The 14,746-nt window shown below is 47.3% G+C and overlaps 1 protein-coding gene across 1 annotated transcript in view; it reads right to left on the bottom strand.

The window, feature by feature from the left end:
• The window catches only part of LOC119402104 (phospholipase D1), a 78,395-nt gene continuing 63,649 nt past the window's right edge, over positions 1-14,746 (bottom strand). The window contains exons 9-15 of the mRNA XM_037669212.2: positions 14,239-14,404; positions 10,489-10,599; positions 6,733-6,872; positions 5,739-5,820; positions 5,417-5,513; positions 3,737-3,963; positions 1-57 (exon numbers count right to left, since the gene is read on the bottom strand). Coding sequence (XP_037525140.1) covers positions 1-57; positions 3,737-3,963; positions 5,417-5,513; positions 5,739-5,820; positions 6,733-6,872; positions 10,489-10,599; positions 14,239-14,404 — 880 coding nt within the window. The remainder of the gene's footprint in view (positions 58-3,736; positions 3,964-5,416; positions 5,514-5,738; positions 5,821-6,732; positions 6,873-10,488; positions 10,600-14,238; positions 14,405-14,746) is intronic.

Raw genomic sequence — 14,746 nt, 5'->3', positions numbered from 1 at the left:
TTAACCCAGAACGAATCGTACCTCGTGTTGTTGCTGCTTCTTTAGCTTCTGGCATGCCTGCGTCAGCGTGGCACAGCCCAAAAAAATATCTGGGTGTGAGTATGCGTCAACAAGGCCAACACGTACGCCGAACACAAAAAAATACAGGCCTGGGGACAAGGAGCCGACGGCCAAGTGTCGATCTCCGCATTAGAAACAAACAAAAAAAAGCACCAAACGCCCAGAGCTAGGTTGATGTACAGCCATATGTAAACGAAACGCGAACGGGAAATTAAAAACAAGCGCAGCGAACCAAAGAAAGCTTGCCATCTCGGCGATCCATTATGTTGAACGTAATGCGATGTACAGCAAACCTGGATGCTACTTGTTCTGGTTTGTATTTTTCTGTGCTTTTGTTAGAGCATACGATTGCAGCGAATCATCCGTTATAGTGAATTAAATGTAGAATATTACTTGATTACTTCTTAGCACAATACAAAAAGTAACAATGGACGAAACGCATGCGGCAGACACAAGCGCCTTTGTCTGTGTCATTTTTTTTTTCGACCCTTGTTAAAGTTTACAGCGCTAAGAAGAAATCATGGACTACCAACTTGCCCGAACATGGGCACTATTAAATGGGATAGTACAGTGCCATTTATAGAGTGTAACAAATTTACGTTTATAACGAATTTTCAGACACAGCGAGAACATTTTTACGAGAGATGCGACTTCTTTACGAAAAAGTTTTACTGTACGTCGAGAAAGAGAAAAGAAGTTTGCTGGACAACTCCTCATCACTTCAAGTCGGTAGCTAACTCTGAACTTACCTTCTTTTTAATTTAACTGTGTAGCGAGACTGACCTGATTTTTAGTGAAACGAGCGACGTATCGTTTACGCACACAGTTACTTACGATGGCCGTGTTGTTTCGGCTTGGGGAATTCTAAGATTACCTGTCCCGTTCATCTTTCAATTGCTTATGGCTTGTACATCAGATCAGCGAGACCTCTATGACCACCCCTAAAGTGAAGCAGTGAGCCCGTCCCGCTGACGACGGGAGTGAGATACTGTGATTGTCCAAAGAGACTTGGTTCACGAACAGTGCGCAAAACTCTCAGTTATATGAGATCGATCCTGGAATGGAATTGCATATTCCGATTAAAATTACCCGTTCTATCGAAACAATAATTCATAGACTTCGTCTAGGCAGTGCCTACACTAAGAGCTTCCTATATACGATAAGAAAAACTAACGCACATGTGAAGAGGCAGAAGAAGAAGACATAGATCACCTTCTTCTACATTGTAAATATTACGCTGTACTCCGTAAAAAAATTTTAAAAAACCTAAATAGATTGGATACACGGCCCCTGTCACTAGCAATAGTTTTGGGTCCGTGGTAAACATAAACTTCAAAACATCACTGCACGCGCACTAGTGCAGTTTTTAGAAGAGTCAGTAATATCAGAAAGATACTGATTCACATTAACAATTATTGTTCGCATCGCTAATTATTGCCAGATACTTCTGGTGACATCTCTCGCGTTGTTTCTCGTGCTTCATGACAACTGTGTTTGAAGTGAGGGCAAGTGCCAAGTGGTTGTTGTGTGATCACCTTCTGTGAAGAACTGCAAGATGAACTGTTCTGTAAAGCGCGAACGTTTCGTGTGTTTGTTGTGTGTGAACATTGTTGTTGGCGCGTGGACGTTATTTATGACGTGTGAACATTGCTTTTGTGAATGGGCATTTCTCGTGCCTGAATTTCGCATTACTTTATTGTTATGGATAACTTCGTGACGCAAATTATTACGTAACAGAAGAGGAGCAGCCGGAGCTATATTTAGGCAACAACCTCTCCTTAAACACATTTAATAAAACAACAACAACAACAACAACAAAACAAGAAACGCCTCCCGGAGGTACGGGATGTTCTGATACAGGCACCTAATAAGAATTAGAGCTGGTGCCATGGTATCTAACTTGTCCTATCGATACACCAAAGACCCGACTTGTCGCAATTTCAAAAAAACAACAACAACTAAAGTTTAAGAACTTCACTCTCAAATTGCTTAAAAAAACAACATGATCTCTCTGCCAACCACTTCCGACTCCAAAACAGTCCCCCCCCCTCCTCCTCCGAATTATTATAACAGACTCGCATAATCCGGACAGATTAGGATGTGCAGCTGATTTGCATAAACTTAGGTTTCATGGGTGGTCAGAAAGTTCTGGGTGATCTTTGTTCATAGCGTAGCTGTTAGTTTACATAGGCCGGGTTAATGAGTCATGCACATTAATGGCGAAGTGGTTATTAGCTTAGCTAACAACAACAAAAAACGAAAGTCAGACACATTACTTACCTTTATTCAAAACGAACAATTTCCCGACGTACGATGAACACACCTCTTAACAACGCTATTCAATGGACACAAATTCTGCTGCACAAATCATAGCTAACGCTTATAATTCCATGTAATGTTTTGTATAACGTGTCATAACAAGATTAGTTATTACTAGTGTTTCATGGCAAACCCTCTGCAAGAAAAACTAAATGCAGCTTTGAACACTCGAGCACTCAACGTCTTGCCAGTAGTCCGTCCCAGAGTTTTGGGGTCAACATGCCTTCAATAAGCAATGTAAAAAAAATCACGTTAGTACGTGTTCCTTGAAGGAATCCTGAAACAATTTTGTTGCTGTGTGCAAATGCAGTGAGCCGTATAGGTTATTTCAATAAAAAGTAGCCGGTACAGTTAGGTCATTCTGACCATGACGACCGAGACTGATGCGCTATGCTTAAAACACTTCGGGTAAAACATTATCACCCACGTCCAAGAAGAACAGAAAAGATTACATTACCGGTGATTCCAGTGGCTCAACTCCATATATTTTCAGTCACGTATGACAAGTATAAGGAGAAAACGCGAGTATGCCACTAGTATGAACAATAACGTTGACCAAACCATCTCGAATCGCCGGGAATGTTTTGAACGTGCTCCTGCATTACTGTTAGAGAAGAAAATCATTGAGCATGGGGATTCCTCTGGTGCCAACACTTCGACCAGAGGTCTTCTGTCAAGGCAGCGACTTCAAGGCAGTTGCAGCCTTCAAGAAGACAAGACGGCTTGTCGAAACGTTGGCAACAGAGACATCCCCTGCTCAATGATTTTTCGCCGCCTAAGCCTCCAACTTCTCCTGAACTTTTGCCTTCTTTGGATTTACATTGCTATTAGTTGTATAGCAATATCAATGCATACCAAAACGTTTAGCGAAGCAGGTTTGACATATGGGAGTCCAAAAGTGAATTTAAGTTAATAATAGTTGGGGCTTTACGTCCCAAAGGTAGGATATGATTACGACAAAAGCCGTAGTGGAGGGCGCCGGAAATTTCGACCACCTTGAGTTCTTTTAACGCATGCCTAAATCATCTAGGCACATGGACCTCTAGCTTTACAGCACGCATGGAAAATGCTGCCGCCACGGCCGTGATTTGATCCCGCGACCTTCTCGTCAGCAGTAGGGGACCATAATAAATTTAATTTAAGAAAGAATGAAAATGTTCGTACATTGGTTTGAGCTCTCGCACTACCTCGACAAAGGCTAACTTTTTCCTCTCTTTCTCTTTCTTCGCCATCTTTCAAGCTCCTCCTCCACCCTGTTCCCATGTGTAGGGTAGCAAACCGGTTGTCCTAAACTGGTTAACCTCCCTGCCTTTCCTTCTCTACTATTTCTTATCTCATGGAGACCGTGCTGACTCACCGTGACAGCTCGGAATACGCGCCTGGCGCGCATCAAGTTGGACGCGATCCTGGACGAGCCGTCATCGCCGACGACCACCCTGCCCTCTTCTTGGTCGACGTAGACGGTGCCACCGCCGGCTGCGGCAGCCGTGGAGAGCCTGCCGCCCAACAGGGAGCGCCTGCCTCGGTTCCTGGCGTCAGCGTCGGTGGCGGTGCCTGGCGTAGTCGCGTCGCCGCCGCCATCCGCTATACGAGGAGACCGAAGTGCACATCGAAGTTAATCGAGCATGTCTTTAAAGCTAAATCAGGAGCTACGTAATTGCGCAACGCTCACAGGAAGAGGACACAAGTGATTGATTTATGATTGTTGGGAATTCCCGTCCCAAAACCGCGATATGATCTTGAGGGACACCGTAGTGGAGGGCTCCGCAAATTTTGACCATATGGTGTCCTCTAACGTGCACCTGAATCTAAGTACAGGGGCGTCAAGCGTGCATTTCGCCTAAATGGAAATGCGGCCGCCACTGCACAGACTCAAGCGTAAGTGTACAAGTGCTCAAACCAACAAGTGCAGCTCTGTCCTCGTCCTCAAGCGGTTCGCAAAAACGTAGCAATTAATAGATGCCAACTAGCCCAAAAGAGTGCCTTCCTAAATCAGGGGGTTTTACATGGTGTAACTGAATTAAGTGCACTGCAGACGAAGACGGGACACGACAAGACGAGCGCTTTCCGACAAACAAGGTTTTGCGCACCAAAAAACACAGATTGGCTACGATGCCCGCCGACGCCGCTATGCTCGACTAACTGAGGTTTCCTCTCGTGCATGGAAATGTAAGTACACCGGTGTTTTTTGTCTTTTTCTGCGATCGAAATGCGGCCGCCGTAAACGGCCACCAAACTCGCGTCCTCTTGAACAGCGCGACCTTTTAGCCTCTAGGCTGCCACTCTGGTTGCGAGCATGCCGTGCTGAAACAATTCAGTGGATACTGTGGACTTTTGCACGGAATGACCATTAGGGAGGGCCGCCTAGATATCTTCAACAGCGCCGGTGCGGCGGTACAGTTAAATGACATATTTGCCGCTAAAAAGGCCACGAGAACGAAGGACAGGTACCTAGACAGGACAATACGAGCGCATCTGCGTTCCTTTCTTTCGTTCTCGTGTCTTCTTTTTTTAGCGGCAAACATTCCATACAGCCAGAACCAAAGAGGCCAAGAGCAGCTTCTCCTGGGATAGAGATAAGCATTGTGCAAACTGACGGACGGGCGGATGTGTACAGTTCTTTTCGCAATGGAGAACTAGCACTGCTGTTCGCAGTAAATGAAACGCAAACTGAAGAGCCATTTACCATATGGTGGGAAACACGCTAAGGCACACGAGTGACCAGAAATATAAAAGACACCGGACTATCGCTGTCTTTCTAGTGCACTGGAGTGCTGCTCCATCTTGTGCTCCTATTTCCTTAAGGGCCTTATCTCGATAAAGCTTCTGGTGCTTCTCTAAACTGTGCTTCCTTTACAATGCAAGAAGTGCATGTCATGTGAAGCAGTGCACTGCGTGTAGAGCAGCAACCATGAAGGTGCTGTGCGCCGTTAGCTCCTGTACTTTCTTTTTGCAATGAGACAAGAAAGAGAAACCCCCTAAATTAAGGCAAAGGAAATCAAACAAGCCCGGCAGTATGTAAAGAAAGGACTCTTACCAGCGTCGGTCGTCCCGTAACCTTCGGTGAGCCCGGCGTCACCACTGGATTGCTGCTGCTTGCGTAACCGGTGCGACGCGAGAAGCCTGTTCGCCACCTGTTACACAAAAGCAAGCAAACAAAAAACCAGCGAATACAATAAGATTAGTGGAATGAAACGAATCAGTCAACCGCGTAAGGCGTTCGTCAGACCGCCAAAAAAGAAAAAAGAAAACCCTAAAACTCCAAAAATTATCGTTCGCTCTACGCACCCTTCACAAGGAAAACAAGCAAAATGTCGTTTTGAAATATGTTTTTTCAAGGCAGCTACCGTACGATGTACCTCGCTCATAGATGTGCTGACTTCAGGCTGCTCCGACTTGGAGATCTGCCTCTGCATTTGAATTCCACCTACATCTGTGAGCCTGCAAGAGAGAGAGAGAAAACAAAGTACACAGCTGTAGATCCTACTTAGATATCACACGGATCAAGCACATTGCGTCTACAGAGCAGATAACCGAGGTTGCTGTCTTTCTCGCATGGCTAGCACAGAGAATGAGCGCCAAATAATGGAAATGCAGTAGGCTGCGCTGGCATTCTCGGAAAATTGGGGTACGGGCAAGGGATCGTTAAAAGTGGGCAACATATCCTCTGAGAAGAACAACGCAGACCTGCCAAGGAGAGGGACATACAATTGGTAATAGCCTGCAAAATCATCCCTAAGTGTGCGTGCGCGAGTGCGTGTGCGAGGGTGTTTGTGTTGTGTGTGTGTGTGTGTGTGTGTTTGTATGTGTGTGTGTGTGTGCGTGCGTGTGTGTAGGGTGCGCGGGGGTATTTTTACAGAATGGTTGTGGTCGCCGACTTGTCGTTCTTCAAGACGTCCTCAGAGCATGTGTGGCTGTGGAAATGTCCAGTCTGGTGACACTTTGCCAGGAGCACATGGCCGTCTGAAGCATAATCCCGGCTCACCTAGCTGAGCGATGGAGTTGACAATTGTTATGGGTTATCCTACTGGACTTGTATTTGTAAGTGGTTAGATCAACTTCAAATTTCTTGTAAACACTGCTAAAGAAACTCGCGAAATTACGTTCTGCGATGCTTCCTGGGAGATTTACTTTTGCATCGTACAACTGTACAAAGTGGCAAATATCCGTATATTGTACTGATAATCCGAAAGACATGGCGAGTCGGTCAACCCTAACGCCACCAGATCACAGAGGCTATGCACTAGATGCGGCAATTAATGCGGGGTTTGACGCCCGAACCGCGAATGCGGCGCCACACAAGCGGGCTGGAACTGCTTCTCGAAACCTCCAACGAGAGAGTCGTACCCGTACCTGTGGTTGAAGTCGTCCCAGCGTCCGTAGCACAGGTCTAGCCCTCCTAGGAAGGCGAACTTCTGGTCGATGACCACCAGCTTCTCGTGGTGGGCCCAGAGGAGGATGCCACCGGTCACGTGGTCTGGGTGCCTCAGGATCTGCAACGGGCGCCATAACCAGGATTCACAAGAGGCGGGGCGCGCAGGAAATAAATCAGGGAGGGAGATACTGAGGCAAGCGAAAGAACTAACTACGTAACGACGATTGCGAATTTTCAAGCACGCAGCATTTGTGACATTAAAGGCGTGCTAATGAACTTTCCTCGAAACGGTAGCACCCATGACGGCAAGCATGGGACGTTGAATACTGAAGCACGGGATACTTGTGCAAACGGTTGCACGTTTCCGAAACCTCAGGCGAAGATGAGATCTAGGGCGCCTCCTCCTCTTGGCGTAGGCATGAACTCCGTGTTACACAGGTGCGCTTGACATCCGATTTATCTTATAGGTAGTTGTTAATGACGTTATCATAACGCGAACCGGGACATAACACCGCATCTGGCCCCCCCACTACTATGGGGGTGACAAGGCATCGCATCCGGTTCTGTAGGTGTTACATGGCCGGTCTTTTCGAATGGGAGGAAGGGAGCTAAAAACTGCTGCACGCATTTAATAAATTCTGGAGATTTACGTGTCCGTACTACAATATAATTATGAGGCAAACCGACCGCATGGGCTTTCTAAACGTGAACCTAAATTGAAAGACACAGAAGTTTGTGCATTTTGCTTGCGCCAAAGGCCTCCGTGGCCACGAATCTGCCACGACAGTGTTCGATATTAGTAATTTTACGATGTTGCCATCAGTTAATAATTAGCCACAGAAGCATGAGGACCGGGAATTTAACCCGCGCCCCCGTGATAAGCTGCGGAACGCCATAGCCCCTAAGCCTTTGCGGTGAGTTAGGGAATCTCATTGACAGGTTTTGTATCTTTACCTATGCAAAGTGTTATCATAATGCTTGTAACTCCTCGCTGGTTCTCCGTCATGAGCGTTGATTCACACTCATGGTGAGTATTAACCTGAGCGAGTCACGCCCTCGCCAAAGAAGGCACTGCTCGCTGGTTATCTGCCCCTTAGTGACGTCAGCAGTAACGTCACCGCGTGGTGTGTGGCTAACGCGCGCGGTCTCGCGTGCTGGTTTTGGTTCCCAGCGATTCAAGTGTCTCGATTCGTTGTGTCGTGTGTTTGTGCAGTGGCATGTGTTACGGTAGATGTTTCGTGGGATCGGGGCGACAGTGATGTGGTCCCACTGCTCTCGAGGTACACAACGTGGGAAGACGTCGGGCGCCGTGACGTTGGGGGTCACGACAACCGGGACCCTCCTTCCTCGTACGACGAGCATACTAAGCACTTTTACTTGGCTCGGAGCATCTACTCCCTCGCACAGTGCAAACTCAATAGACCTCAGGATTTGAAGCTAGGGCTTCTACAGACGGGGACATACCAAAATGCCCTACTCCTTCGTAAGATTTACCACGAAATTCAGACAACAAATGCATGTGCGCTATAAAACGACTTATCGAACTTTGACCATGTGCTCTGGCGGTGTCCCGCGTTACGTGGCGATGAAAGCAACACTTCTTCACGCTCGGGTGCGGTTTACGCAGCCCCGACCTCGACGAACAGTTATGGCCCGGCCTTTCTGTTCCGATGTGAGGGCGGTCCACTGCGTGCTAAGCCCGCCCTAAAGAACAACAATTGCATTTTTCATTTATCATTTTCGGGGGAGGCAAGGGATTAGATTGCCCCACGTAGCAGTGGAAAAATTGGTTCCTCCAGAAAGGCCAAGCACCGATAGCGTAGCAAAGCGTCCAAAAGATATAAAAAGGTTCGGAGCTTTTTCGACAATATATATTTCGGCAAACATTTACGTACGAATGAAACTGACAGGAATGGTGTCGGCAAACACAAACGCACCTCACACAAATACACACAGGCAAACACAAACACACCTTACTGGACGGATCCGAACAATGGGTTTCACAACGCTTGCGTAACAAACAGTGCAAATGGAATTGAGTAATCGCGCTGCGTTCCCACTCACTTCTTTGAAATGACGCGAGCTGCAATATCAGGCGTGCAGAAATCCTGGAATGACGGCGAAGACAGTGCCACCAAGCGACCAGATTTCTGGAATCGCTCATCCCTTGGAACTATCACAGATTACCCGCAAGATTCGGCATGCGCGTCGTTTTCCCCAAGTACAGCATGGAGGGCACCGCCTTTTACGACATTGATCTCCTCATGCCGGCCTCACCTAAGGAAAGGCGCGCGTTACACTCACCTCTGCCGCACTCGCCTGCCCCTTTCCTGGCCTGGGCACAATGACCGTCTCTCTGCTCTATCCGCGCGCGCGAAGACAGCGCACTCTTTCGTATGTTTTTTTTTTTGCTGAATTACACAGCGTACCAAACGTGGGGCTACATGGGGTCTTATTGCACTTGGACCTTGTACGTACCACAACGGCAACAACGACGCCGTCATCAAATATTCACTTGATGTGTCTTTGTAATTGATATCGTAAAAAAACTCACAGGGTCCTTATGCGTTCGCCTAAGGCGACTCGAAGGCAAAAGTCGACTTATTTTTCTTTTCAGTCGATGTATCGATCATATGTATCGATACCCCCGCCGCCCTCCGAAACCTAGCGTCGTTCTGTATTGCCTCCAGGATCGGAGGCATTGCAAGATTTCTGCACCTCACATGGTTTAGCACTTCCTCCGTGATCGGCCCACCTTCGACCAAGCGACAGTGTCATGTGACGACGTAATCACGCAAAGTCATGTTATATGACGCCATGATGACGCCCTATGGGGACGTGATTGCGTGGTGATGATTTTTTGAATCATTTGTGTTGACGCCGATGGCGCCGACGCCGACGGTCAATTTTTGCGTTTGATGAGGATCTAGAGCTTTCGCCTCAAGAAAAAAGTCAGTCTCACTGCAAGGGCGAAGCAATGAATGCGATAGCAACAAATTGTAATGTTACACGAAGTGAGGCTGGCAGCTAACTCTTTTGGATCCGATCTCGTGTAACTTTACAAAACGCTGGTGTGAGAGAATACGGCCGCCGCTCCAGGGCGGCCTCTTCGCATTGAGAGCGCTGCACGTAGAAGGTTATGCGAGCCGCCCGGTGATGGCTGCCAAGATAGCACGCGCGCCAGCGATCGCGACCGCGCCCTTAGAGTCAAAGTGCAAAGTTGCTGCTCGAGCTACACTCCATCCCTCTTCGCGTCTTTTCATGCTCGTTCAAGACTGACAGGGCGCTTCTTTTCTGCTTCGACGGCAGGTCTCCCGAGCGGGCTGACGTTATCGCATTCGCCCTCCGAGCGACGTAGATGGGTCGGCCCGTTTGATATCCGCTTCAGCCGCATTCGTCCAGCCCGCTCGCGCGCTTTTACCCGCGGTAGAACATACTACGCGCAGAGGATGTTATCAATTTGGACTTTATGCGAGACATGACGGCGACGGCAAAAACCCGTCGAAAGTGTCCATATAATTGCTATCGCAATGAAAAGCCCGTTGCCTTTATCAAAGCCACGGTCCCATACTTCTCTAACAAGGGTGCGCTCCGTTGTGGCACACACACTATCAGGGTTCCGACGGCCTGTCTATTACATTACTGCAACTATCGGTTAGCCATTCATATGAGTACGGCACACAGACATCACATGCAATCAAGCTATATGTATATCATTCTATCGGACCAGATACCTTGATGTTGGGATGCATGGCCGCCAGCTTCTGCTTGCTGTAAAGGCTGTTGATGTTGAGCGCCATTTCCACTTCCTTGTACAGGAGCACGAACACCTTCACGCCTTCCTCCTGGTCAGAGGAAAACACGCGAAACAGAAGAAACGACGTTACTGAGAACAAGCGTCGCGTTTTCCCACGTTTTGTTCAGAAATTTACCGTTGGTCCACAATTATTGAAGCCCTAGTTGAGATCAGGCAAGTAGGCAAGAGGGAGGGCGGGGTCGGACCCCCCCCCTCCCCCGCCCCCCCGAAATGCGTGCAGCCCTCTATATTTCCGGGCAACTTTTCTTTTTATTTTGCCATGGGCAGACTTTCTGTCGAAAGATTTGCCTTGCCCCCCCCCCCCCCCCGAAAAAAAAATTCTGCCTACGTGCCTGGTTGAGGTTACTATATTTGGTATACTATGAGAGCAAACGTATAGTAAAACCAAGAAGTCAGCTGCGCGGCACAATAAAGGAAACATGATTAACACAACACGATGGTGTAAAGCCGTTCAAAGTAAGAACTCTCGTAATAATCCAGACGCTCGTTGTTCGTTTTATAGCTCGTTATTCGGCCCATGCGTCAGGTAAACAGAAAAGTCCGCGGGCCCGGCTGATTATTCTCGGCGGTGGATTATTCTTGACGATGGCTATTCTCGTGCTCGGCAGGTTCATTGCGCGAAGTGCCATGCTATACTGCTGCCCTTGAGCTATCGTTGTTACTTCCATTGCTTCAATAACCGCCTCTTTCAGCGTCGATCCTACGGCATGCTGTTGCTGTGTCTCATTACTGGCACCATGATAGCGCGCCAGATGAAGTAATGTTTCGGCTGGTTACAAGAGTTTCAGTTCTCAACAGTATTAAATACACTGCATCGAGCAATAAAGATTGTCTAGACCAGGGGTCGGCAACCTTTTGAGGCGGAGGGCGAGATGCATGAAGCCTACGCGGCGTGGGCCGCACCGCGAATAGGGGAGGGGGGGTTGCGGCAAAGAGAAAAAAATCACAGCATATCCACGGAGTGAATGATGATGAGTGGGCGAAGCTGCGGAGGTTCGGAGGTTCATCGGTAAACCGTGAACCTTCCGTGAATTCTGCCCAGTACATCATCACCGACGTGAGATCGGACGCGTTTATACTAAAGGTTCGATGAGTTATGACGACTTGCAGCTCACTTTAATTTTACATGTACGCTGTGAATTTTCATTGTTAAGAAAACCATTGCTTTAGAAAACATCTGGCGTCTTTCGTTAAGCAGCTGGCGTCTTTTCGTTTTGCTTTAGAAACATCTGGCGTTCTTTCGTTTTGCTTTTACAAAACATCTGGCGTCTTTCGTTGGTTTATTTCATCAATCAACGGCGTTTTGAACAAAATTTTTATTGTTTAATCACGCACAGGAGAAATCTCACCAGGCACTACCTTGGAGGTAAATAATGGCTGCTAATGGGAATGAGAGACAGAAGAAGTCGGCTTTTTAGTTAACGCGCACGCTGCGAATTTTTTATTGTTCAACAACGCACAGGAAAAATCTCCCACCGGCACCACCTTGGAGGTCAAGATCTGGTACTAGCGTTACGACTGGTTACGCACTACTACGAGGGACGAACGGGTGCCGCCTCAAGGAGCTTCGCCCCTAAAATTCAACGAATTGGCAATAATGATATGCGAAACCGGAACAGAAATCATGTTTATTTTCAGCGCGCGTGTCAGAAAGCTGCAGTTTATCACGTTGGTTAGAAGAAAAATTCGGCAGATCCCACGCCTTGTGGGAATCGCTTTCATACGAGGCAGTTAGCGAGTAGTTCTGTGCTGCATTTGTTTTTGGCTTTGAGCCTAGCGTTACGAGGTGGATAGACGTGATTTTGTGAGCGTAGTAGTTGTGTGCACATCGTGAGCTTACCAGGCACTTCTACAACACATGGGTTTAAGTGGTAACTTATGGCCTGACGTAACGTCAGCATTGACGTTAGAAAACATACCTCAGTATTATGGAAACGAAGTGCACTTTGCTTTGCGATGATGTGAATATTATACGTAACTTTCGTTAGCGCATTCCTTCGGAGTCGAACAATGCTTGAATATTGTTTATTATTGCTGACTGAAGCTTGCTGATTCATAGGAATGGAAATGTAATAAAAGCGGAGCCAACACTGGTACCACAACTGACGTTAACCTGACATGACGCCTATATCGTAGGAGTACATATGCAGTGTTTATTGCTTTGTTATAAAATTAGATAGCCAGCATTACAACCCCACTTGACGTTGCACCGACATTACGCCTGCATAGGGTATATTTCCAGAGAAGTTTATAGACCTGGCTTGGCGCTGCGGTAGAATATCTGATTGCCACGCAGAATTATTGGGTCTGTAACATGGTAGGGCGCAGACAAGAACGCCAGCGAAAGAAGACGACGACGACGGTGGTTGTTGGTGCTCGCGCTTGCTCGGCTTGGACCGCTGATCGCTTCAGCTGTGACAATCTTCTAATAAACGCGTTACTGCCTCAACGGTAAACGCATACCATCAGGTCCGATTCCTGCTGGGATCCTAATTTTTATTCTTTGCATTCGTCGCATCAACTCTGCCGATGTCGGTTTTTCTAAACGCTGTCGCATTTAAATTACCAATGTCTTGATAAACAAGCACATGACGTTCTTAAGAACCGGACCATAACTATGTACACAATCATTTGGTTCCCGGCACACCTAGGTCAAACTTTGGAGTCGCTCACCAACTTCAACGACATCGCCCACTCCAAAGCGCGCGTACTAACTCTCCGCGCGGGAGGAGAAGCCTTGTCACAGAGCAGGGTTCAAGAGTTCCGAGACACTTTATTCACATTTAATGAATTCACGAAGCATTTTTATCTGGAAAGAAGAGTATTTCCTCCACCACACAAAAAGCTCACGAGACCACAGGCGATGACCGATGCTACAAACTAATTCTTATCCGAATCTCGCTTTCATGCACTGTCTATTCCCAAGTGACTTCAGCTCGCAATGCCCTGGCTGCGGGGGAACGTGCGATTTAGAGCACATGCTTTGGCGGTGCCCCTCGTTACGTGGGGATAAGGACCTCACAGAGTAGAAATGGAGCTCGGCCCTCAAGAGCTCGGAATATCAGCATCAACTTTGGGCTGTCCAGAGAGCCTGCGATGCGCGGTTAGGCTAGGTCTAACTGTCCCCACGTGGGAACGGCCCGCGGTGTCACCCTAAGGGGTGGCACTTCTCCGGATCCTTAAATAAAGTTCTTCGTACCGTATGTCTGTCATCGCCATTCCTGGGTAGATAAAATCTGTCAATCACCTGTGGCTCATACCCGTATACCGCGGCCCGTGGCTAAAAGTGCCTTGGGTTCGCTAACAAATGCTTCGCATTTAAAAGGTCGTCATTAGCTTTGACGTGCACAAATTTATTTCCTCGATTACTCCGTTCTAGTACCTTGCCATTTGAAGGCATTTTAAGGAACCTAAGAAGCAGAGTAAAGGGAGTCAAAAAGGCAGACACACACAAGCATGAGAAAATCAAAAGAAAGAAAGAAAGAAAGGAAGAAAGAAAGAGAAAAAGAAAGAAAGAAAGAAAGAAAGAAAGAAAGAAAGAAAGAAAGAAGGAAAGGAAGAAAGAAAGAAAGAAAGAAAGAAAGAAAGAAAGAAAGAAAGAAAGAAAGAAAGAAGCAATGAGATTAGTTATTGTGGTAACAGCTGCAACAATGAAGCAACAGCTCACAGCTTTCTTCTGCAGAAGCTGGTCCAATCGCCAACGGTTGTTTGGCACCACGGGACGCTTGAGGTAGATCTCGGGGGTGAGCCACCAGTCGGCGATGAAAATCTCCTCCCTTGCCATGTCGATGGCATTGGCCACCGCTTCGCAGTACTTGGACCCGTCAATGTACCTGCAGTATTCCAAGGGTTGCTTCCATACGCCTATGTCTGCGTTTGTACGTGTGCGTGTATGTATACAAATACAAAATTTAGAGTTTCGAAAGAAGGACTTTGACCCACCTAACCCCTCCCCTTGTTACTCCTTTGTTAGAAGCTGTAAAAACAGACAGTCACCATTGTAAGTTCAAAGCAGTCGCCATTTCAAGAAGCTGTTCTGAGTGTCTTAGCTTTTCATGACTATAACGTGTTTGTTGCAAGCTCTGTTCAAGGAGAACGTGAAATGAATTCATGTAACCATAGAGGGGTTAATAGTCATGTTGAATGTACAGACGACCCGGGCCCATTGCTTAAGG

Source organism: Rhipicephalus sanguineus, chromosome 8 (genome assembly GCF_013339695.2).
Source record: "Rhipicephalus sanguineus isolate Rsan-2018 chromosome 8, BIME_Rsan_1.4, whole genome shotgun sequence".
NCBI classification, from domain to species: Eukaryota; Metazoa; Arthropoda; class Arachnida; order Ixodida; family Ixodidae; genus Rhipicephalus; species Rhipicephalus sanguineus.
This window is presented reverse-complemented; position numbering and strand designations above follow the sequence as displayed.